The sequence below is a fragment of the Lepeophtheirus salmonis genome, chromosome 3, assembly GCF_016086655.4.
Source record: "Lepeophtheirus salmonis chromosome 3, UVic_Lsal_1.4, whole genome shotgun sequence".
Taxonomy (NCBI): Eukaryota; Metazoa; Arthropoda; class Copepoda; order Siphonostomatoida; family Caligidae; genus Lepeophtheirus; species Lepeophtheirus salmonis.
Window position 1 is genome coordinate 1,719,782 of NC_052133.2, and position 27,493 is coordinate 1,747,274.

A 27,493-nucleotide genomic window follows, 5' to 3' on the forward strand; every position below is an offset into this window, starting at 1 on the left:
GGTGTTTTTTTTTATTCTGAAGTTGTATGTCTTTAATTTTCTACAAATTATAATTTTTTTCATTGTGATCAAAAATGAGGAACTTAGTAGTCTTTCAAAGAAAAGTTTCGTCATTTTCTTTTACTTAGAAGGTATTTTCTCTGATTCAGAAAAAAAAATAATAATGAAAATATGTTTTTTAATTTGGAAACATTTACCTACAAACTATACTTTGTCGCTTCTTTTTTATTTAGATTTTACTTGGTAAAAAGTAAAGCTAGATCATGTAAATTTTAGGTTAAAAATACTCAGTAGGTCCCAAAAATAAACATTTTGGGTTAAAAGGTCATTTTCATGTATTTCGGAGTAAAAAAAATCCTCAGGAAGATAGGTTCTCAATCAAAGGGTAAGAAAAAATGAATTTCAGTTGAGTTGTGTAAACCAAATGAACACCTCCATTAAAGTAATAAGCACTTCTTTTTTGTATATAGGCATAAATCCCAAGTCGAATGAAAAGCCTCCTTCTCCCACACCTAATGAAGAGGCCCTTAATATATATATATATAAAAAGTTTCGAAAATCATAATTCAATAAATAATATTTTGCAAGAATAAAACTATTTTGAGGAAGTACCTTATAACTAGGTTTGAAAGGGCATCTTAATACTTGAATATTAATCATACACAGTGAGGTATGTTAATAAAGTAATAATAATTTATGAACTCATGAATGTTACAACAAGCTACTAAATACTTAATGTACCTACATTGATAAAAATAGATAAATTGTTAGTTATTTAAACCAACCAAAGTATTTTTCCAATTATATAAACATTTTTTATAATTTATTCGGATTGAATTAACATTAAAAATATATTTGTTTTACAAATAACTGAAAAGTAACAAATTTGTTATATGTAATCTTTAAAATATGCAAAATCTGTTTCTAAAAATATAAAAAATTGGCAATATATAAACATACATAATGTGACGTAGTGTAGCGGTTCAGAAGGAATGCATTGCTTTAAGCATAACTATTGCACATTCAAAACAACTTTTTTTGTTAATATGTAAGCTCTAGATTTTCAATAATGACTTTAATAATGCAGGACTCACAAAATCACAAACCCCTACGTCACGCTGTTCTGCACTTTTTCCTTCTGGCTACTACAATTTTACAATTTCTCCATGGACAGGCTACTTAACATAAAATTCGATATATTGACTTTCTGAGGATGAGAGGAGACTTGCCCTTCTGTGTGTTACATAATCAGCCAGGCACTCGCCCACTCACTTTCTATCTTGCTCTTCCACCACATAAGTTAATTTAAGTTATACATTTTACAATAAGGAATTATCCTTTAAAAAATCCATCAATATCTGCTGGTGCATATGTACTAAGCTAGCGTAATAGACAAATAAGTGTACAAACTACAAGTAAACAATAATAAATGCAAGATGACACCATTATTATTGGGTAAATAATCAAACTACTTTTAAGTAAACCAAGCTCTATGGACACTTAAAAATACGTGTTTTTTTATTTCTTTAGTTATCCCCTCCATTAAAATATAATAAACAAAAAATGACCCACCTCATTTCATTTCGAGCAAACAAAATATGAAGAGTGTCTGACCGAAAGGGTACAAGGGGTCTTGAATTTTTGTGTGTGCTAGATCAGGTGTAAATCAATATAATTGATTGCACTAAAAATAAAATTCTCTAAAGCAATTATTTGAATTGGCTTTACTTTGATTAAAATTTAAATCATATAGCTTGGTTGATTTATTTCTGTGTTTTGATATCAAATCACGTTTTGAAAAGAAAGAAACTCTTACATGATTTAATAAAAGTATTTTTTTCAAACGCTCCTCACTTTTTAATATATATATATACAATAAACAATTAATGAAAAGTTTGCATTTCTAAAAAATAAAACATTTAAAATAAATTAGAAAATTTCCTTAATTTTATATATATTAATCCTACAGAAACCCTTTAATGATAAATTAGCAATATAGTTTTATTGATATGCACTAATTAAACCTATTTGATCTAGCAATATCATTACCCTAACAATTTACAGTTTTCTTTTACAATAAGTTTTTACTATAACTTATGTGTGAGGCTTTGCACACCGTTTTTAAAAGTAAAGGGATAAATGGAACCATAACTGAAAGTTAAAAAAGACACATTTTTTTAATACTATATGATAATTGTTATTTCCAAAAAAATGTAGGTAACCCTCCGTTATGGAGCTTCTGTGTGTAAATATAATTAGTGATGTCATGGTATTTTTTTTTAAATGAGGTGCAAATTAATGGTCATACAATTTACTTATGAAATAATCATAGACAGTGTTTTTTGCACAAAAGTATTTTGCACTAAATCAATTGTAAATAAATCTTTTTAGATTAAGTTATAGATTCATGTATTTATACAATTATACGTCATTTATTTTATCACCCTATTTATTTAGATTTATTGACGTCTTAAAAATGAGTAATAGCTTTGGTCCAAAGGAGTTCACTTCTTCATTATATTATTGAATAGTAATAAATAGAAGTTAAGTTCTGATGCGTTATTAACATTTCACTTAATAGTTGCACATAGTTTTCAAAATAAATATATATTTCTTCAAATAAAAGTACATTGTAAATGTCACATTTTGATTTTATATACATGTGTAAGTTATGTACAACATGTTATTTTGTACAAGATAACTAGTGTTAAAAGCATCACAATAATTCATTTAATTATATCATTAGCCATTTTAATTACAATTATATGGAGTAGATATAATTTCTTTTTATATGTCAAAATTACATACTATCATATATTGAGAATTGATCACTATGGCTACAGAAACTTAATAATGTGTCCCAAAATTACTTCCTTAATACTCTTACTGTCAAATCCAACTTATATTAATCCAAATGAGAGACAAAATTGCAACGAAACAGTTTTATCTCAGACACACGTCTTTATTCCATAAACTACTTCAAATGATAGCAACATGATGCTCAAAAATCTGGATTGGAACGTAATTTCTAGGTTAAAATTTCTTAAAGATTTACAAACAGAAATATACAAATATTTTTAGATTTCCCATGAGCTGTTTTTTATTGAACTATAATGTTGGAAGAAGATTTGTTGAGAATCCCACCGTAGATATAGATATTGAAAAAAAATAATAATCATTCTTCTTTAGCATACAAAACATAGGAAAAGAACTTATTATGTGAAATAAGTTATATGATTTGAATGAATAAAAAATTGTCTAATTTAATTGTACCGGTCATCAATATATACAAGTATGTATTTAAATAATCAATAAATTAGATTTTTTTCTTTCTCTTTGAATAAGTGCAACAGGTGAGTTGCTCATATCAGGATTTGAATGCATATCAAACATCAAATACATTAACGATTGCTCGTGATGAAAACCGGATGCATTTTTGTAGCTTGCCAGTTATTTAGAGTTGGCAAACTGAAGAGTGAATTTTTTTTACTGAGATGTTGCTATTATTATTGAATTCCAGAGGATTAAACTTCCTTTCTCTATTGCATTCAATTATCTTCAAAACATGATTGAACATTCATATGTGCTCATTAAAGACGGAGAGTAACCTTTAGGATTTCTTGCGTAGTTATTATTCTCAGTCTTTGTTGGACTCCGAGTTGAATTTAAGATCGATATTAGAGCAATGTATGCAAAAGTACTTCTTCATTTCCTTCTCCCCCTTACCCTCGTAACAACTGTTTGTAGCTTATCTTTTTTTACATGCCCAAAACACTCTCAATATGCCTTATCACGTTGTGTGAGAGCCCACGTAATAAATCAAATATTTATTTTACAAAATGAAGTTTTAACAATTGATTTGAATAGTCTGAATTTCTCTGTCAATAAGTTTTAATTTTAAATATTAGACTTCTGGGATAAAATATTTAGCAGTAACAATAATATTTTTAATTTTGGACTTATGTCAATTTAGACTTCATGTTTTTGCACAAGCTAGGAGTTCTTCATTCTACATGATTACCTTTCACTTTTTGTATTTGCAAGACGTACAAATATAAATTGAAAAAAAGTTTACAAGATAGTTTCTAGTAAAATTCATATTTTTATTCATGATACTCCCTAAATTGAAACGAGAAGTTTTACTGTTCATCAAGTGGTGATGATAGACTTCAAGGCCATTATATGAGCTAACTTTGTTATTTTTAACATCAACATATATCTAATATAGTAGTATATTCTTTCCTTCTTTTTTTTTTTTTTTTTAAGAAAAAAGGTATTTTAAGTGGGGTTTCGCATATTTTTTTCTTCTACCATAATGAGGATTTTTTTATTATATATATACTTTCTTTCTTCATGGGATAATATTATAAGACACGAACGGTGAACCTTTCAATGCCTAATATAAATACATATGAAAAATGAATCTTTTTCTTTTGTATTCCTCTAAATATCCTTCCAGGAGTAAGATTAGTTGTTGATGTATAATAGGGACAAGGCAATGTGTGTCAAGTAGTCTTAGAATAATAAAAGTGATTTTAAAACATTGTTTAGAATACATATTAAAGGCATCATTATCTTATATTTTTTTATCGTTATAAATGAGTTGGGATGATGATACTATTAGTTAGTTGAAATATTAATAAAGGTAAATTTTTATTTAATATTTTATCCCTAACGTAGTCTCAAATTATTCCTGCAAGATCTTCTTGGACATATTTATATATAAATTTAATACTTTGTACCTGGTTAGGTAGTAAAAAGGTCCTTTTACGTCAAATCGACAAAAAAAAATCCACAAAACTCTCTCAGATTTTGATGATTTTTGGCACACAAGCTCAAATTGATTATGAAATTATGTGTCCCAAATTTCTGCACATAATTCTGAGTCGTTCGTTAGATATAAATACTCGTCCCAGTGCGTTTTTGACTAAAATTTTAAACGTTGTTTTAATATATTATTTGTGGACGCTACTTTTTCGTATATATTTTTTATTCAAAAAAGCTTACCTCTTGTAATTTGACACATAAATATTTTAAAAAGTGAGGATATTAAAAAAAATGAAGTCAAAAGTGGAATATTTAAATTTCTTTTGACCTCAATTTTTATATTAAAAAAATCTGAAATACACTATCAAGTACTTGATCAAGAATAAAAAAATGTGCCCAACTCTTATGAATATGAAACTTTGGTAATACTTTCTGAATATGTAGGGATATCACTGTACCAAAAATCGTCTTGGTTTTTTATCATAACTCTTCAAATAGATACGAGTATATGATTTTTTGGGGGGAGAAGGAAGGATTTACAAACATTTGGGTGGCTTTAAAACACTAAAAAATGGTTAGAGACGCCATTGTGATAAAAGCAGCAACAAGAACGAAAGAACGACAGTTCCAAGATTAAGATTCTACGCTAAATATGTAAATATATTGAATATGAAAAGAACATAAATCATTCAATAACTCTGATTATAATGAAGATAATGTATTATCTTAATGGGTATCAAAATATGGGAAAAAATAATTTATTTAGTTTGTTACTCATATTTTTGTAATTTTTTTTTCTCTAATAAATTGACATATGGACAAAAAATTACAAATTACATTCGTTAATAAATATGTGGTTTTGAAATAGATACTTATTAAGTTTATAGGGTAGACATTTTCTTAATAGTTTTTGATGGGCTTGAACTATCAATCCTTCTATATTCAGCTCGGAAATTTGGGCTCTAGTTTTACATAAAATTGTGAAAGTAGTTCTTTCTATAACTATTTATAACTTACATAATTGTTATGCAGTACCGTACACATGGGTGCGTCTTTATTCAGTTTCGTACTTATCAATTCTTTAAATATTATTATTTTCTAATAATTATTATTTGTTCAAGAACTGTATTGACAAAGCCCCTTAACAATAATGAAATTATAAACACTAATATCCTAATATTAATTAAACAAGACCTATAAACAGAAACAGTTTCTTTAGAAAAATATAAAGTTATTGATTATTATAATTAGTTTTGTCACAAAACGAATTTTTTCGTAAATTACTATCGGTATTTGGATAATGTTTTTATTAAAAATCATACAAAAATAGCATTAAGAGTAGTTCACACGTACATACAGATGAATATACAGGAGTTGTGTTTTGTGGGGCAGCTAAGAAATTTAACTACTTTTTTTTTTATAAAAGACATTATGAATTATTGATGCATAAGATTTTGGAAGGTGAGAGTGGTTTATAAAATTGGTGTGCTAATATTATGATGACGTAATGGCACTACAAGTAACACTTCCAATACCAATGTAATAAAATAGTTTTTTTAATGGGCCAGTACTCCTGTACCCCTATGGTACCGGTATATCGAAAAACCTTAAGTCTATTAAATCAACCATCACCATGATATAATTTCACGACTTGGTTAGAAAGTAGGTTAAATTCAAAGTTTTCATATAATGGAACCTCTTCACAGTTGATACTAGTAAATGATAAATCAATTTTTGTTCATAGAAAAATAATTTTTTGCACCCAAAGAAGAATATAATTGTCGGTTTTTTTATATTATATTTAAGAAGTCAAGAAATAGTATTACCCTATCTAACAAAAGGTTAAAATTTGTTAATACCCAATTTTTATGGGTTTTTTTTGTTGTTCTTGTTGTTGTGTTTTTTTTTTTTTTGGGGGGGATATAGTTAGTCGCTTTCATCCTTTGGAGTGCTAGGGAACGTGCATTTACCGAGGAAAAAAAATATTACCTATAAATGTTTTGACAAAATATTTTATTAAATTAAAGTAAATTCAGTTAAGCTCTTGATTTTTTATTGGTGTCATTTATAAAAATCAGTTTGCTGTTTCCACATCTTATTTCAAAGAAAAATATTTCAATTATTTTCAAAAATTGTAATTTCCAAAATTCGTAGAACGTGAATAACTCCACAAATAATATTTCAACAGTACTGAATTTAGTACCATCAGATATTCTATTTTACAAGAATCTTAAATTTAAGTACATTTTACTCAGTACTGATATGATATTTAGTAAAGTGTCTAGAACAAAAAATTTAATTTGTAATATCATTATTTTAAAAATTTAATGCCTTTTGAAAAAATGATATTTTTTTGTTACACTCTGTATGGATAATCTAACGTTTCATAGAGAAAAGAACCGTATCATAGAGACGCTTTAAATCCAGTCTTGTATTTGTTAAGATGCAAATTTTTGTGAAAAAATAAAAAATGATTTTTTTGATTAAAACTTAAACGAAGATGTTTAATGAAGACTTATTATGAAAATCCAAACCTCAAAATTGTCCTTTTTATATATTTTTTTTCTTTGAGCAAAATGTTTCTCAAATTATAATTCGTAAACGAAAAGAATAACAAATAAATTATATGTAGATATCTTAGACAACCATAATATATTATAATTAATCAAGCAATTTCTGTAGTTATATCATATGCAGATTTGTAATATACATATTAATTAAATAACTATCAGTTCTCTTAATCAACTATTTTCTCTAGAAAATCAACTATTAATTAGAAGTGAAAGGAAATAAAAAAATAAAATAATAATTAAAAACAGGAGAAACCAGCTGATAAACAAATACCTGATTTTTAAACTAAAATCGATGTGTCTTGTTGTTAAAACGTCCCTAGAAGTGACACAGATCCGTTTTTAGGGGGGCCCACACATCCAATAGGTATTTTGCTGGATTGGTTGTATATATATTTTTAAATAAATTTATTTGATGAAAAATAAGAAATTTATTAAAAAAAAGAAAGACCATTCAAACAAAAAGAGAAAAGTATTCATGAAGAAAAGGATAGAAAGGAATAGAAAAAATGAAGAAAAGAAAATAGATTTGCTCTGGGCCCCACTCACGCTAAAGCCTGTTCTATTTTTTTTTAAATAAGGCCTTATCCATAAGTACATTTTGGTGTATGCTTTTTGTAATTCGATTAGGATAAGACCGGTACCGATGTTGTATGTCACAAAAGGAAAGTTTCTATCACTCGATGATCTTGGAATGTAATTAACTATATAAGAGATGATACATCTTGTTTATCTTCCAAAAAAAGACGATTTGAAATTAAATAGATGAAAAATTTTCTTGAGGAGTGCCAGATTATGTTATTTTTTTATTGTTAATTTGATAGCATATACAAAAATATTTGTATAACAATATATTTTTTCTTGCTCTAATTAATTTTCCAAATATTCATGTTATTTTGACTTTTAGTTTCAGTTTGTCATTCAAGGGTTTAATATCTCCTCCAAAAGGCTTTGTAAAATAATAAGTATTCTAAATACTTTAATAATCTTAAAGTGAATTTCAATTCTAATAAAATTATTATTTGAAATATCATCAATATATTTTTTGCTTATAAAGAAACTTGAATCGGATGTTATAATAGCAAAAAAAAAACACTGAAGATATCCTATTGCAGGGTGTTAACGAGGTAGTTTACATTCAAATTGGAGTTTCCTTAGCTAAATTACGAGCAAAAATTGAACTATAACAGGAACGTGTTGAAATGAACAAGCTATTAGTAAACGTGTTATAATTTGTCCGGGAGTTTTAATCATATTCAATTTTTTTTACGATTTAACTAATTTTCTTGAAATAATAATAATTCTAGCATAGACCTCAAAAAAATTTTAACATCAAATCTAACCAATATTGCTATTGAACGACACCTTTTAAAAGTAAATAATAGATTATAAATGAAACCAATATTATGTATGTGACAAATGAACTCCTTATTTTTAAAAACAATTGAAAAAAATGAGGTACTACGCCTTTTTTAACAAAACCCTTAAAATAGGGTGATTTTTTTCTCTTTAAATTGAATTAGCTCAATGTTGGGTTATTGGTTATACAATATAAGCCCATATTTGAAATTAACACAAAACTGTGAGTTTTAAATTAAAAAGTCACTAATGTCTCAAATAACAATTTTACGAATAAGGACAATTTCTAAATTTATTCAAAATCAAAAAAGTTATGGACAAAAAAGAAATTCGTGAAAATTGCCCTTTCGTTGTTTATCAAGTTCAAAAAAATTGAGTTTTGATTCGTAGTTATAAAACAATTTGTAGAAATTTGTCGTGAAATTTGTTGCATATAAATATGTCACATTAAAACTTATGCTTATTTGAAATATTTGTCATTTTTTGAATACTTTTTTAAATTGTTTTCATTTTTTCATAAAATGTCAATTTTTGAAAGAAAAGGCCATAAAACGTTGCCTTTTGAACTTAAAACTATAGATCTAAATATTAAAATGATAGTTTTTTTCAATTACTGGAACATTTATTACATAATTTTTGCCGTGACATTACTCCCCCTCCACGGTGTATCCAAAATGAAAATTTAAAAATCAGGTATATATTTCCGCCCAAGGTATGGCCTTTGACTTTTTGGGCAGAAGTAATGTAATTAAAAAAATAAGATAACTTTAAAGAACGAACTTTTCAAGAAATTTTGAATTATATTTGAGCCGTAAAACCATTTCAACTCAAAGGTACAGGTTTTATTTGACCCATTTACACCCACTATATGCCCAATTAAGTTCAGATTTGACCAAGTTATTACTAATTAAAAAAAGTTGAATGATTTTATCAAATGATAAGAGTAAAAGGGAATGCAGATCCTTGTTGGATTAAACAGTATGATCTGGGATTATCCCTAGCAAATCAGAATTATCCTTGAATTATTGTGTACATCTTAGTTCAAAATTTTGAAGAAAATGTTAAGTACTCTGCCATTGCTCCCTGTATCTCAATCTTAATTCGGACAAAGCAAGAAGGGGATCTATTCTTACAATTATATTTCGATTAAAAATGGTAAGTTTAAGGAAATACTTATTAAATGTTAATTATTATTAGTTTAGAGAATTTATGTATCCTTTTAAAGCAAATGCCTTAATTCAAGAAGAGTCACGAGGAGAACAGGCAAGAAAACTTGCCTTCTTTGCCTTGAAAAGGGATTCATTCATCCCATACCTTATAATTTGAAGAAAATAGTAGCAGAAAAAGTCTACTATGACTTGAATGACGATGAAGGATTGTTAGCATGCGTATTGTGTAACACTTATTACACAGTCTTGAGATCTCAAAACCATAATAAGCCAAGAAAGCTTCAAGGTATAATAGTTGCTCCTTGAGTAGACCTTGAATTTTGATTTAAGTTGATGCTTTCATAATCTTTTCCTAGGTTAAAAGAGTTGAATGATTCATTGAGATCAATTCCACCATTCACAAGAACCAAAGAGGACCAACCATGCAAATGTGAAATTCGCAAAATCGGAACAGCCAAACGTAGGTTACTCCCTCCCTCTCTTTTTTGAAGAAGCCTAAGAACAAAAGAGGAAGGCCCATGAAAAAACGCACACTCTCCACCAGACTGCAATACCTGTGGGACATGCGATTGCAAGAAAAGACTAGGAATCAGGCATCAATGCTACTTTTCTAAAAAAGGCAAAATGCTGCTGACAAGATATCTCAAAGATCTACTGCTATGGTCGTTATTGTTCCTGACTATTTGAAAAAAAACGTTAATCCTGTAAAGAAGGTTTCATCTTTCTTCTGACAAGCGAAGGTGCCAAAATAAATGTCAAAATTGGATAGACAAAGAATGCAGCCAACCAATGGCTTAACTTAAATTTATTCATCAAAATGGCCACTGAACTTAATCTCAGTGTCAGAAAGACCATCAAATCAGATGACCTCAGGTGTTACAGGATCTGTTGCATCTATTATTTTTTTTAAATGGTTGTGCAGAAAGACCATGAACTTGATTCTTTCTTTGATGCCAAAATGTTAATATTTGATGCCAAGCATGGGGATGAAGATGACTGTGTCTTTAGCTCCAAGAAGAATGCCTCTATGTACAGAAAAATAGAAAAGTAATGTTTCTTCTATTGAACATAAGTACCACATATATTTTGGTATGTGATTTCAAATTGTTTAATATTTTGCTTGGATTGCAAAACCATGCAGCTACCTACCCTTGCTGCTGGTGTGTGGACAAGAAACCTTTAACAGATAAGAAAACCCACCTGAGAACTCTTGGTAACATTCAAGCAAACTATAATGATTTTAATTATGTTAGCAAAGAACACTTAAAGGTTGCCAGGCTCTTCAAAAGCTGAATCATGAACCCCAAATTAGAGAAGCCAATCATGCAGTAATTTTGGATTTAGCTTCCCCGCCAGAAGTTTTATCAATCTACGATTTCATCTTCAGGTGGCACATTTTGTACAAAGTTTTTGAAAAAATGATGATTTTCTCTTATAGAAAAAAGTATATATCAGATTTTTTTCAATGAACAATTGTTAGATATTAGTACAGTCTACATATAATATTTTCTAAACAATTTCATAAAATGATAGTTAATCCCGAAAAATGGTTAATTCATAACAATTTTTTTGATGAACTTCGTTTGTTTCAGGTGCAAAAAAAAAGAACTTCCAATGAAATATGGGAATAGTAAATGGAACAAAGTTTGTAGAAATTTTGTCTGGACATTTGTTAGCATATAAATTTGTCAAATAAAAATTGATGTTTAGCTGAAATATCTATCATTTTCTGAATAATTTTTCTCTTTTTTTTTCTATATTTTATTCAAATATCCATTTTCAGTTTTGTAGGAAAAAATGATACAAAACGATGCCTTTTGCGCCAAAAAATTCCACCACAACTACTTATTTCGAGTATTTTTAATTTCCGGAACATTTTATTACATAAGTTTTTAAATATTTCCAAAAATGAACCATTGATCAAGTGTTATTATTTCACTATTCTTCATATCTTTTTTGTTTTTTGCAAGTGCGAAAATATTATTGGTAGGTTTGTGTTTCTTTTACAATTCCAATAAATGCTATTAACTATTTTTTTTTGCAAAAGGAGTGCATAAAAGTTTTTTTGCAATATTTTTCGCAAATTTCGATTAGGGGATTTTTTGAAGTAAAATGTACTTCTCATCTAGTCAATTTTTAAGATGTATATATGTTGGGATGTTATTTCAAGTTTATAACGCAGTATTTATTTGATATTCATAATAACACGACTACTGTTACAATAGGCAATAATAAGAGTTAATCTTCTTTTTTTCTTCTTCTTTTTGGGTGGGGGGTTGGGGTAGATTCGCAATGATGAGACGTTGTAGATTACTTTACTGAACCGGATTGATATAGTGTGAAGAATCCAAAGAATTAGAATTATCAGGATCCTTTTAGACAATAACGAAACATTCATATTATAATTATTAGTATATAAAAGTATTATCTGAATATTTTTTTAATTTTCTCAATAAATTTGATCATTTCCAGTGGCATTTCCTTTTCCTCCTTAGCACAAGCAACACTGGGTAATCCTTAGCTAGTTTATATATATACAGTAGAAGATATATATGGTCCGATGTGGTTCAAAATAAAAAGCTAACCATCTGTTATAAAGGGATCCAAACACTTGTTCCAGTCAATAAAATGACAAAGAAATTTGTGTCCTCAAACCCAAAAATTTCTAGAGGCAATTAAACAAAGAAATGGCTACTTTTGTCATCCAGAAAACATTTTGGTGTCTATGATAACCGATGACAGGAGCCAAATCTGTGAAGTTGCGTATCATCAGATATAGGAAGCAAGGAAAAGTAATATTTCAGAAACAACTAGAAAATTTAAAATTCAAACTATTCAATTTCATGTGGAATATTATTATGCAATGATAGAATGGGAAGAAAGAGTACATGACCACCAATGACAATTCACTTGACAAACAGATATATACAAGAAATAACTTTATCAAAAAGAAAATATGAATACTTTTTAGATATACCATGTCACAAGAAGGGGGTGGACCGTATGATAAAATTAGTAAAAAAAAATAATCGGGCAGACAGCGTATATGCGAAAATAATAAAAATTGGTTTGTAAAAGTAACTTTAGCATGAAGAAGAAAAAAATGCCTTTGTCTGAATCGAATGCTCAATATAAATTTTGAAAATGTACACTTTACTAATATCTAATAATTGTATATTTAAAAAAATCTGATATATGCTTTCATCAAAAAAATATAGACAAAATAAGGGAAAATTATCATTTGTTCAAAAACTATGAACAAAATGTGCCACGTGAAAATGAAATCGTAGATTGATAAACTTTGTACACCTTATTTTCATACTCCAAGGCAAATGTTCCGCTCTATCAGTTCGAAATTCGAAAAAAAAGAACCAAACTGGCCTATTGTGCATGTCAAGCAATTTATTGACCGATACCTAGATTCACTATGATTTTTCAGCGAGCAAGCTGTTGAGTCTCTCCAAAAGGCTTTCAAGGATACCTGGATGAGATATACAAGAGTAACCACCGTGACTATGCCTACCAGTTATGTAAAGCAATAGTTAATTATAATTCCTATCACATTTGAATATAAAATCCAGTAAAATCACAGTTGAGTTGTGTGTGTGTTTTATAATAATTATGGAAAAGCTTCGAAAATGATCCAGTGTTATTGTTAAACATTTTTTACATGAAAAAATTACTTATATAAAAGTATTATAAATAAAAGTAGTCTTGCGAAAATTAGTGATATTTCCTTAATGTTAGTGAGAGTTATTCAATTTGTTGAACTTTTTTTAAATGATCATAACTTCCTCAAATCTTAACCAAATTGGGCACTTTGTAGATCTAAATGGGTTAAAAAACCTATACTTTTTAGTTGAAATGATTTACGCCCCAAATATGAAGCGCAATTTTCTTGAAAAGTTCGTTTTTTAAAAGCTTTCTTAGTTTTATAAATTACACTAACAAAGCCCAAAAATTCCAAGTACATACCTCAGGCGGATATATATATCTGATTTTTAAATTTTCATTTTTGAATACCTATTGGCATACATACTTTAAAAATGTATATGAAATGTTGCTTCATTTTTTTAAGTTCTAACCCTTATTATGGAACACTTTTTTGGATTTGTAAGTAGGGAAAAATCTTGGTAGTTTTGAGTTCCTCCTTAAAATGCAAATAAAAAATTACCGACTTTTTTTTGCAACATTATTTCAAATAGTTTTTGCAATTTTCTTTTAAAATTTCTAATTGACAATTTTTGACAAAAAATAAAAAATAGACTTCTCATCTACACAAATTTTTTGAACATACATGTTGGTATATTATTTGAAGTGTATTAAGCATTTTTTTATTTATTCATAATAATACATTTCATAAAATATACAGGGGCTATATAATGATGCATTACAAAATGCTCTCACTCTCACCGTCACGGAAGGGTCTAAACATGAAGAAATTTGCATTGACAATTGTCAATGTAATTCTCTCTCCTTCCTTTACCCAAGAAACTCCGGATAAGCCTTCGTTAGTTATCTAAAATATGAAAATAAGCCTGTTTAACGATGCAATAATATACTTCAATATATTTTAGGATCAGATATATAATAAAACTAGGCAAAATAAAGATATATTTTTGATTTGATAGTAAGGCTTATGTCCTTTTATTGGTTGGTTTCATTTGAACCAAATATTTCACTTACTTTCCTTAATATTAATGAAAATATGTTTTTATTATTATGAAATTTGGTTCTTTAGGCCCAAAAAATGGATAACATCCGCAAATCCATCATCACGTGAAAACGTTCTATATAAAAAGTAAAAGGAAAGCCCACAGATTTTCTAATATGTAGTTTCATATCTTTCAACCTATTTCATTTTTATTATGATCGACCCCTATCATTTTTCCTTACAGAGAGGAGAGGGAGATGGGGGGATATTGCATTCACTTGGTATGTATGCTTTGTAGTAGTGTAATCACGTATATATTTATACGTGATTATTTGTAGGAGGGAGGAAAGGGATACTCAGCTTGAGCATTAAATCCTTACTTTCATAGGAATAATAATTTATTTTTTTGGACTTTCTCTTTATTTATAAAAAAAGTAATAGACAAAATATATTACACGCCAAATAAAGAAGATTAAAAGTTGTTAAACTTAAAGTTTTTTATAAAATAGAATTACCTCTTAAGAAATTTTCTATTTAGAATTATTGTGTATTTGTCATTTTTCTAAAATTATATTTAACGTATATAACTCTAATTTATTCCAAGGTTCTCCCTAAAATAATAATAATACATATGTATACTGTTTTTAGCAAATCAGTCTTCGATGGACATATAAACTTAAATGGCCAGAGCCTCGAATGATCCTCAATCGCTCTGCAGATTGGTCTTCAGGGGAAGTGAACATTCGTTCAGATATGGTGAATCATTTTTGGGCCCCGGATATTATTATCCATGATCTTGTGAGGTTTTACAAACCTGAGGTTTTGAATCAAGTTGCAGCCTTTGAAGTGATAAAAAGTCCAAAAAGTCTGTACTACAAAGTCAGGTAAGCTAAATTTTATATACGAGTGTATTTATATGTGGGAGTAGCATGAATGCCACTTAGAATGATAAAATTTCCCTAAACTCCCCATAAAAATCCCCAAAAATCAACACTGAAAAGCCAAGAAAACAATAATAGTTTATAGAATATCGATACAATTTGACACTCACCTTGAATCAATTGCATATCATATTCTTCATCACTTTCAATAGTACCTGCAGATAAGTGTATGTAAGAGCAAAATTATCAATAACTATTCAAGTGAGTTTTTATTCAATCTCAAAACTATAATAACAAAACTACCTCTTTTTGGCTCAATGATTTGCATTATATTATTCAATATATTTTTATTTCTAGTTTCTTTTATACTTGAGAAAAATAGCAAGTTTCAGCTTTTATGCAAAATTATGGAACTTTTAACAAAATAAGTCCTTATATTTTTTATGTTTTTTTGATTTTCAAGGTAGATTTTCCTCATACTGCACATGATATCAATGAAAAAATACAATTAAATACATTGTAACTTACAATCATATTACATTATATTTCCTTAATTAATCTTTTTGTCTAAAATAAAATTCCCTTTTTCTAAGTTTGTAGTTAATTTCGAAAATAACAAATACTTTGAAAATGCACCTCTTTACCCCTTTAATTTAGTATAAACTTATATCAGTAAACAAACAACCAATGCAAAAAATTATTGTCATGGATCAATATAATTGGACATCAAATAATTACCAAATAAGTCCATAAATCCAAATGTATACATACAGTTTACACAAATACCTACACGAATATGTAGATTGAGCTTTCTTTTATTTCACTTTGAGATTGATAATATAAAAATTGAGTTATAAAATATGATATATATATTAAAAAAACATAATTCGAAGACATAAAGTAAATTAGCAATTCAAATTTATAATATTAGATCTGATTTTTTTACTTTACCATCAAGACTCCGAATTGATCTTTCTTTCTTTAGTATTTTTAATTTTGTAGGATGAAAAAATAAAAAGATTTATGTGTAAAGGAAAAACAGAATTACTTGAATCTTAATTAACTAATGGAATTATATGTATATCTTTTTGTATATTGCTAATTAATAATAAAAAGATATATGGCATTAAAATGATTAAATAATAAGCATCTACATACATACTGCCTACGTACCTTTACATTAACCCGTTTGAAATGACTTTCGAAATCATAATTTTAATTTTTTGCATCTCTGTAGGAAATTTAAATGAATTAATATCGCATTAAAGGAACTTTTATCTTATTAAAGTATGACCATTCAAATCTTTTTTTTAAATGGATATTATGGGTCATGAGCGTTGCTTACTTGCATTAGTTTGTAATCAAAGTGATAGAGAGTGGCGCCGTTTTGTGGCAAATTTAGACAACTCCCTGAATGATAATTATTATTTAGTATAAAATATATGTATGTTACTTGCCGCGTGCGGAAACTTTGCCAAAAACCTGATTACCGAATGCCACTTTGCTGAATAGACCCTTTCCCCGAAAAAAGTACTATATATTTGATTATGATCAATGTTGGCATAATATGTTTTTATTATTGCTATTCATGTTGAAACAATTTTTAAAGATAAAATGATGTATTATTAGCCACACTTGTAATGATTAATTCACTTATCTAATGTATTCGCATTGATTGAAAATCAATTTGAAATGAAATTAAAAAAATAAACATAACTAATACAATGTTACCATCATGTTTCTTCTATGCCAAATATTTTACGTTATAAATATTTGATATCCCAGAAAACGTTTACAATAAGCGTATTTTTTTATATCTGGATTTTACTTCAAAGTTATTCATGAGTCTCTCATATATAAGTTCACCTCAACTTAATCTATATTTACATCCCTACTCATTACTTTCTTGAACTGATCCAACGATATCTAATATGTCTCCTCAAAAAAATAATAATATATTTGGGCAGAAAATTCTCTTATTTTGAAATGAGTAAATGTCACCAACCCTCATTTTCTTCCGTAACTATAAGAGTTAGAAGAAAATGGAATAGTTTTTATCTTCATATTTTATATCTGTGAATTCATAAACTAAAATAGTATTTTCAGAAAAAAAAATTAAATTTTCTAGACTCTAGAAAATAGAATATGTCTACATTTTAAGAAATTGTTATCAAACAATACTTGCTCTTGACAGAATATGAAATCTCCCACTTTTCCCTTTCATTTTTATATTAATTAATGGGGTGGATAAATAATAAGACCATATTCAAAATATTTCTTTGAAACCTTGATAATAATTAATTTCAGGATTGTTTAACAATTCAGAAACTAATGAAGTACCATCCAAAAACAAAATGGATGTATTAATTAAATGATAAATTAAGAAATTACATTGAAGTAAATCAAAAATATGATATGCACAAGATATTTTAAGCTTTGAAGGTATATAAATACTCCAGAGAAGTTTAAAGGGGTCCTTGGATACTTTGCTTCAAGTCACTTTACCTACAAAAAATAATAAACATATATGGGATGATGACTATGTAATTATCTACTAAACTACTCAAAAAACAAAAACATCTTCTTAACTAAAGATGTCAGAGGCAGACTCAGGATTGAGAAGTGTCAATCAGGATTGGATCCGGTATAAAGGAGCTCCAACACATTCGATGTAAACGATTGATTCATTCACATTGTGTATTGAATCTCAACCATTGATTAATTGACTCCTTCTATTCTTAAAACATATTTTCTATTTCTTATTTATTTATTGGACCGTCATCATTATTTTTTTGAGACTGGTTTTATTAGCTAGTAAAAAATATACTAAAATTCAAAGGTCTTTTTAAATTCTGCCAATCAAATTACGACGATACATTGTGTGAAAGTCTCCCTTTTGAAATAATGGATACAATTTAATACATCATTTTCAATAAAATTCCTATAATTAATAGCCTTTAATTCTTATTCTTGGGGTAGGGGGAGTGAAAATCAATATTTGATTTTGTTGGTGTTTTCCATTTATTTTCTATATTTCCTTTTAGGTATCATATAACTAATGAAATAACATAATATAATATATTATATATTTAATCATTTAAGCCCAATTTTACATTTTATCTCAACAACGTGAAAGAAAAGGATGATTCACTTTCACAATATTAGTTCGAAATAACTTTGTGTTATTTTTATTCCGTTCATTAACCAAAATGCATCAAACAAATAACAAAATGACTATAATACATATTTGAAACATTATCATATTCACTCTGCCTCATTTATGTATATTAAGTTGCGTTACATTTTACGCAAAGTTATTTTGTATATATAATCTTGTATATATTATAATAAAAGAAGTAAGTTAATAGGTGAAGAAGTGAAGAATTATTCCTAAGTGCAAGAACCTAATCACTGCAATTAGTTACATATCATGGTGCAGTGGGCAATTACTGAAAATTACAGCTAAGAATCTTTAAAAACTTTAATTAAAAAAAAATATTAAGTGGATAATAATTTATGAAAATTGATAAGTGAAAATAGTTGAACGAGGTGATGACTTAAGGGAGCAATCACCTAGTAAGAAGGCTCATGTAACCAGAGCTGATAATAGCATAAACAGTTTAAGTAAGTCCCTATTAGCAGGGAAAACATCCGAAGGTAAATTATTCCTAAATGAAGCAAGGATTCGTCTTCAAAAAGCCTATGAATGATTGGAGGATCATTAAATGGAATTGATGTACATAGATTCAGATCAAACAGATGAATACAATACCCAATTGGAGGAATATAATACAAAATATCAAGAGACGCTGGAGAAGCTTTTAGATACTATGTCTTTGAATGAGCAACCAGATGAACCAACTTTAAATAAACCACCCAACCCTTTTAGTAGCATTATCCATATTGACAACTCTTCACTACCTTTTCATTTAACAAAGGATCATAATCCTAATGAATAACCTGAATGGGTCAAAAGTTTCAAGAGTTACTATACTCAAAATTCAATTGATAAATTTCCCTTGCATTTTCAACATACTCACTTCTACAAGAGAATTGATGCTAGTCTGAGAGCGAGAATAAGTCCTAATATACAAGACGCTACTCCTGTTTTTTCTGAGGTTGAAGATGGATGTGTAAAAGCTTTAGATGATGAATTTCTTCATCTGTACCCTCCATTCCAAAGAAGATTAGATTTTTTCAATGTTCCCATGGATCTGGACAATCATGGGCCGATTCTTTTGCAAACTTGGAACAAAAAGGAGCACAGGCTAATCTATCTAAGATGAATGTTGATGATCTCTAGGTTGTTCGTTACGTTACAGGAACTACAGACAATGAACTAAGAAAAAAATTTCGAAGTTTAGAAAATTCCGCCAGAGATGAAGTCAAGCGCACAGGTCGTGTATACGAGGCAGCTACAAAATGTGAAATGACAATTAATCCTATATCTGTATCAAATAAGATGAAAAGTAACTTCTTCAAAAAGGATAAAAATGTAAGAAAGGTATGTAAGCGATATGGAAGTACTAGTCATATCAAAGATTGCCCTCGTAGAGAATCAATTACATGTTTCAAATGTGGAAAACCATGACATTTGTCTTAGTAAGACAAATCTAAATTCAATACAAAATCCAGCAGTCGATATACCTCAAGAGTGAACAGTCTAGAACGTTATTCAAATTTATATTAATCAGATCAAAGGATCGATGTCTTTGAAGAGGATAGAATTTAAAATTCAATCTAGTCTCAAAGGATGCTTGAAACATTTCAAGATTATGGCATTGCCAGACACAGGGTCGAGCAAGAGTATAATTTCCTATGATTATAAAAGAAAAAATGAATTTCCTTACACTACCACAAATCAACGGTTGTTCAATTCAAGTAATTATCCTATGAGATGTGATGGAATTGCTCAACTTGAAGTTACACATTCAAGTAGGAGAAGTATTATGGTTGATCGTCTCTGAAAAGAGAGTTTCTCATAGGTATAGATGCTTTGAAAAGATTCTCAGTCATCACGGAAGGGTTTCTAAATGTTTTAGTGAAGAAAGTTCAATGCTTAAATAAAGAGATGGATAAAATTATGGAAGAATTCAAAGATATATTCAGTGACTCTCTAGACGATAAACCAATGTTTGGACCACCTATGAAAATTGAGTTGGATCCCTCTGAACATATAAAAGCTCACAAAATTTTGACGGTACGTCCAATAAACATACATCAACAAGATAAAGCAAATGCACTTATCGATAAATTAATTAAAGAAGATATTATTGAACGAGTTTTAACCCGACTGAATGGATAATTTTTCGTCAACAAAAAAGTAAGCAAGGGAGTCCGATTAGTAGTTGATTACACACGTCTTAACAAATATGTCAAACGTCCAATACATCCATTTCCAACAAGTGAAGATAAAATGGGGAGTATCAAGCCTGATTCTGAAGATAAAAAGAACTTAAATGATACTTTTGACATTCATAAACATAAATTTAAGTATTGAAACCTCTAAAATAGTTTACAAATGGAAAATGTCGTAAAAAAGTCATTTTCCTATAGATATATAGGTCACAAAACGACGTTTCAAGACCATAACTTTTTTAGTACAATACAACAAAAGATTTAATTGACATATCACCTTAAAAATAGGTCGCCCGTGTACACACTAAAATAAAAATTTGGAAGAAGTTGACCTTTTTTGTGACTTTGACCTTATAGTATGACCTAAAACTATAGTTTTTTATTGAAAATGTTATAAAGCTACTGTTATAAGTATACGAGTAAAAGGGCTGTAATTTTCACAACATTCGCAAGCTTTTTCTTATTAGTTTTAATCTATATTTAAAAAACAGGCATTAAGAGTTAAAATATATATTCAAAAGTTGTGCTAAAATTGAATTTGCTTATATTTTTTATTTTCTCTCTACTAAAAGAGGAAGAGGTGTATGAGTTTTCATATATTCCTTCTATTCCTTCTAACAATTGCCAAAAAAAAAGTGTTTCCTAGTTTAAAACTGATGTACATTGTTTTAATGTTGGAAGTTACTTTAGAATGCAAACAATTTATTTCTAAAAGGTACCATTTAATTTGAAAGAATAAAAGTACTGAGATTGGCCCTAGTAAGATTGTATTTTTTAAACTGAACCTCTGTTGTAGAGCTGCGGAGAAGGTAACAGCTTCTTTATATGATCAATTCGCTGTTGATAGGTTTAGGGTTAAAATTTAAAAAAAAAGTTGAAATAAGTGTAGAATGTTGGATTAAGATTTACAACATATGATAATCTCTCTCCGACCAGAAGGGGAGTGAACTTCCAATAGTACAAAAGAAAATATCTAAAACTCTTATTTGCAAAATTGTAACCAAAAAAATCCATTAATGAGAAAACTTTTTACAATTTATTGATATTTTATGCATCACATCACTGTCGAGAATTATCTTATGAATAATTTTGGAAACAAAATCCTTAAGACAATGGATAATTACATAACCTTCGTAAGAAATTTGCAGAGAAAAATTGGCAGTGGAAAACTAAAAGAAAATTATATTGATTGACTAGAAAATATCCGGAAGAAGTATTTCTTCCTTTATAAGACAGAATTAATGATATTGATGCAGAATGGAAGACAGGATCCAATGAGCACTACGACACCTAAATACTTACAAATTAAATTATGGAGAAGGAAGGAATTTTTTTGCTGATAAATCCTATCAAGAATATATGATCATGATTGAAGAAAAGTTTTTAATGAAGAAAAATTGTGGTAGTTGCGATAGTGTGAGAGTTGAAAGTAGTATTTATACAGTCCTAGAAATAAGTTAAGCTGTAGACTGAAGAAAAACTATACTAAACGAGTCAAGTATATTATAATACAAAGGTTGTTTGAAAATTCTATGCAAAGTTCGAGAGGTGGCACTACTGGTGCGTATCGAGGTTATGTTGAGTTATTAGCATCTCTTGGGGGAATACATACCAACTTTTAGCCAAATTGGTCCATTTCTTTCTCTTTGACATTTGTTTGAATCGAGGCAGTGGAGTGATTTTCAAAAAATAAAGACAAATTTTTTGTGTGTTGATTAAACATTAATTTATGAAAGGCAAAACTCCTCAGGAGACTAAAAAGAAGCTCGATAACCAAGACTCTGTACTTTCTGTTAAAACATTTTATAAGTGGTTTCAAAATATGTGTACGAGTGACACTGAATGTTCAGGACAACATGTTGTGGTTGTAATTGATAACATCTATGATATGGTGATGGATGACAGATTAGTGAAGGTACTTGAGATTGCTAGTGCTTTGGATATCTCGAGTTGGAACCCTATTTCTATTAATTTTGTAGCCAGAATTGATGATGTGCGAGCTTCTAAATTTTGGCGTTTTTCTTGCAGCTCGGTTTTAAAACGGCCCAATACCGATGAATAATATATACTTGTAATAGTTTTACCCTTTTCTAGATAGTTGATGAAGATTATTCCTTGCAAATGCAAAAGACTGACACCATAATCTTTCCGGCCAATTCCTCGATTCAAACGAATGCCGAACAAAAAGACATGGACCAATTAGGTATAAAGTTGGAATGTTTTCTTCCAAGGGATGCTACTAACTACACATAACCTCGATACGTACCAGTAGTGCCATCTCTCGGACTTTGTACAGACTTTTGAAACGACCTTGTATGTAAAATATATAACTATTCCATTAGCTACTCAATACATGGTTTTTTATTGAAAAAGGTCTTTATTGTAATTTAATATTTAATTTTTGAATTTGAAAGCTGTCTTTAAAGGGTACACGCTTGGATCATTTTACATTGAAGTATTAAAAGTTTTAACGTGTTAAACATCTATCTATTTTACAGTAATCTTATTTACAAAATAAATACAAAAAAAATCACATACTTCTATCGAAAGCTTAATGCATACATTCTCAAAGAGGATAGAGGAAATACTCGTTTATATGTTGTATTTTAAAAATCCATTGTTGCCAAATTTTGTATAAAATAAGTTATTGAGTCTTCAGTACTGTAAGCCTTTGAGTTGATAAAAATCAATTTGAAAGGCTTTAAAAAAAAAAAAAACCTAATCTTTTACTAAAAAAAGATTTCATATATATCCCTTTATTAATATAGTCTTAATAAAGGAGGCTGGAGAAATCCTAATCTCTAAGCGTATAAATTGATTCTCGTACTTGAAAAATCCAAATTCATATCCCCATCGTTTCAAAAAGCGAAGTATTGAATGTATGTATCCAGTATATTTGTTACAGCTGCAAATTTTTCCACGTTGAAATATGAGTGCCAGTCCATGAAACTAATGTACGTGTCTTAAAAAATGATTTATGTTACATACTTTGATATACTACATATATGCATATATCTCCATATGCATTACTACTTTAGAAAATAATGAGGGAGGTAAACTCTAAATTATATCTTAAAAACATTTATAAAATGTTAAGAATATATGTTACAGGCAATGTACAAAATGCCGTTAGAGGGAGCAACGTGAAAAATACCCGGACAATTTATAAAATTTCCAATAGAGTGGTCAATAGTAATTTTAACTTAATTTACATTTTCAGGTAAAATGATTGCGAGTTACTTGATTATTAAGCAATTCATTGAAAGCAATTTGATGATTCTCGATTTAATTAGGATACAATTTCATTGCAAGTAATTTGATAATCTTGTGCAGGGATTTCCATACTGTGTATCGCGGGCAACATTGCGGCTCACCAAATTATTAGGTGTGGCCCACTACTCATTCTCACTTTTATTAGTATTTTTTAGCAAAATTATCGCAATATCATCAAAACTTGTAGAACACTCATAATACTTAGAAACATTCAAAAATATTTGATGGTATCTTGTATTCTGTGAGAAAGGGTTGTCAGGTTAGGTGTTCTTTTTTGAGCAGTTTAACCTTGAAAAAATATTTCACAACCCGTGGATAGAAGTTTATTATAGACTATTAGAAGGGGTCATTAATGCTCAATGAAGTGGTGGCAGTGGCTAATGGCCAACCTTTTCGACCAGCAGTTTACTTGCAGAACACATGAGCCTGTGGTGTATTCTAGGATAGTGAAAGGGGTCCTTGACAATCAGAATAGTGGTGGTGATGGATTTGGATCCCCCTTGTGGACAATCAATTAACTTGCGTAATATATTCGAAGTTGTCCTTGATACTCAGAATAGTGGTTGCTATAGGATTTTGATCTACCAGCAAAACCTGTTGGCCGAGGTTTATTTTGCAAAATAAAATAGAGTCTCTTCTACCAAATTCTTATCATATTATAGTTTGATTGTCTGAATATAGTATAAATATCAATAAATATGTACTTAATAGGATATGCTTAGCCTTTTAATATAATGGGCCCCATTGTCACTTGAAATATTTTATTGGTCTACAGTACATATTAAGTTAAATTTCTTGAAAAATGGCTAAATAAAACAAATCCTATGAATACAAATTTATTTTAATTATAGACAACATGGAAATAAAGGCCAAAATTGATTTTTCAAGTCAAAACTGCTATAAAAAGCTAAACTGCCAACCTTGTTAGAGTCTCAGAGAATATAAGTTACAGTAAAATATTTTTCAATGTTTATACGTATTATGAGGGTTCGACGCACTTTGATGATATTGCAATAGTTTTGCTAAAAAATACGATTTGAAGTGAGAATGAGTAGTGGGCCACACCTAAATATTCAGTGGCCATAAGTTAGAAATCCCTGCACTAGATTATCAAATTGCTTGCAATGAAATTGTATCTTAATCAAATTGATAATGATCAAATTACTTTCAATGAATTGTTTAATAATCAAATTACTTATTTTACCTGATAATGAAGATTGGAAATTTTATGGATTGCCGGGCATTTTGCACATTGCCTAATCTAACAGATATATTCCACAATGCCTGTAACTTATACACAAGTGTGCATGTAATGAAAGATTACAATTCAAAAGATAGAAAATACATTTTTTGTATCTGATGGTGCTTTGTGTGATGATCAAATACACAAAAGGATTTGGAAACTCGTAATCTCCTTTCACTTTTCAATAGAGCTTTGGATATATGTTATTTTTGGGTATACCTGATATTTCTAAATGATTATGTAATTACGGATGCTTATTTTTTCTTGATTCTTGAGGTTGACCTAATAAAAATGTTGTCTCCTTTGTCTTCTAGAGATATCAATGTTAAGGTCTTATTTTGTTTCTCGTCAAGAAGAGTGATAAATATGGTAGCAAACTTAAGCCTTAAATTCATATCATATAATATATATAGAGAGTATAATTATAATTAATATGTATGAAGCTAAAGTATGTTTTATAGACGGTCTAATAAATATTCATATACATACAATTATGCAATTACAAATATATTAGATGAAAGTAAAAAAAAACAATTTATATGAAAAGTTAGTCCAGTTTATTTTTCAGAGTTAGATCTAGTATAATATCCCTCAATAAGTACCTGGTCTGATACATATGTATGGCAACATTATTGACAGACTCGCTTCATTTACAGTAAGTACGAACCTTCAAAAATAAGGTGTCTAAATTTCATTGCATTCTGATAGTTTGCTAAGAGGTAAGGGTCGTTTTAATGATACCAGTTTTAAATTTTCAATACAATGAAGATAAACGAATTTCGTTACTTGGGTCCATACTGTTTTTTGATGGAGAAAAATATTGTTGAAGACAAACAGTACCTTGATTAGTAATATGGGGTTTATGCACCAGGAAAATCAACTAATATTGACTGGTTTGGTGAATTTAAGTGCAGTCCTACATTCAACGATGATGCTGAACGCTTTGGTTGCCCTAAATTATTTCGGTAAACAGAGCGTAATATGAAGTTGTGTCAGATTGCTGACACTTTGAAGACATCAGAATCATTTACAATATTACATGAAAATTTTAGTACTTGTATGTTTTATTTTTAAGTGTGACCAGAGACAAAAATGCTTCGACGATTCAGAATAAATAATGAATCCACACTTGAATCAAGAAAATCGTGAGATGAGTGGACAACAGCAGGTGAAAGTTGTTTACGAAACTGGGGCCACTATAACGATGTTAACCTCTAAACTAACGGTCAGAATGCAATTTAATTTTGAAATGCACTGTTTGAAGGTTAGAACTAACTGTAAATTATGTTGGTCTGTCAATAATGTTGCTATATGTTAGTCAGACACGGAGAAATTTTAAGTTATGTGTCACATACCTACACATATGAGAATTGACTTCAGATGATATTTATTTAGTTATTTGCAACTACACACTATGAGCAATGTTTTCAATGAAATCAATGATTAATTATTTAATATGTATGAATATTATGTGTAAGTGAAAATCTTAAACAATTTCGACATGCCGAATTCGACAAATAAAATTTATAAAGGTGACAAAAAACAAAAGTTGAAAAAGAACATTTTTTATTAGTACAGATAAATATATATATTTTTTGGAAGTGTGAAAATTTGAGGTAGTGGCCTTTTTTTAGAAACTACGATAACCTTTCAATTTTTGGAAGAAAAACAAAAGTTGAGAAAATTGGTTACATGCAAACTTTTAATTACGGGATGTAACCGGGTATAACGCCCACCCCGTAAACACAGATATGACAGTAGTATTTTGTAAGCCCATTTTTAAGACTAAAGATATTAGTATAGGTACAGCCCAGCTCAGTCCAGCATATCAGTCTCAAAAGTTATAATGTTCGATCTTTTGATGACATCACTTAGTTCTGGTACTGACAGTCCGAAAAACCCAAAAGTCTTATGGGACCAATAAACAGTTGTGAAAGTTTTGTTCAATTACTCGGAGATTATTTGGATAAGACATATCAAATTTTAGCAAATCAAATTTATAAATAGTTATTATTATTTTTTTTTTGTAAAATATGGACTCATATGTATATATGAGTTGATATTAGAATAAAACCATAGAATTATAGCCACGTGTTTAGTTTTGTATTGAATAAGGCCTCCCTCAGCTTCAAGAAGACATAGTAACAGTTTAGTAAAGCACATCCTTCCGGTAAAACCCCTTTTCAAAATAAGAGTAACTAAATAAAATACCTTACACA

The 27,493-nt window shown here is 28.8% G+C and overlaps 1 protein-coding gene across 1 annotated transcript in view; it reads left to right on the top strand.

The window, feature by feature from the left end:
* The window catches only part of LOC121114483 (gamma-aminobutyric acid receptor subunit pi), a 178,096-nt gene that overhangs the window by 80,285 nt on the left and 70,318 nt on the right, over positions 1-27,493 (top strand). Inside the window, exon 5 of the mRNA XM_040708457.2 lies at positions 15,168-15,403. Within this exon, the coding sequence (XP_040564391.1) occupies positions 15,168-15,403 (236 nt within the window). The remainder of the gene's footprint in view (positions 1-15,167; positions 15,404-27,493) is intronic.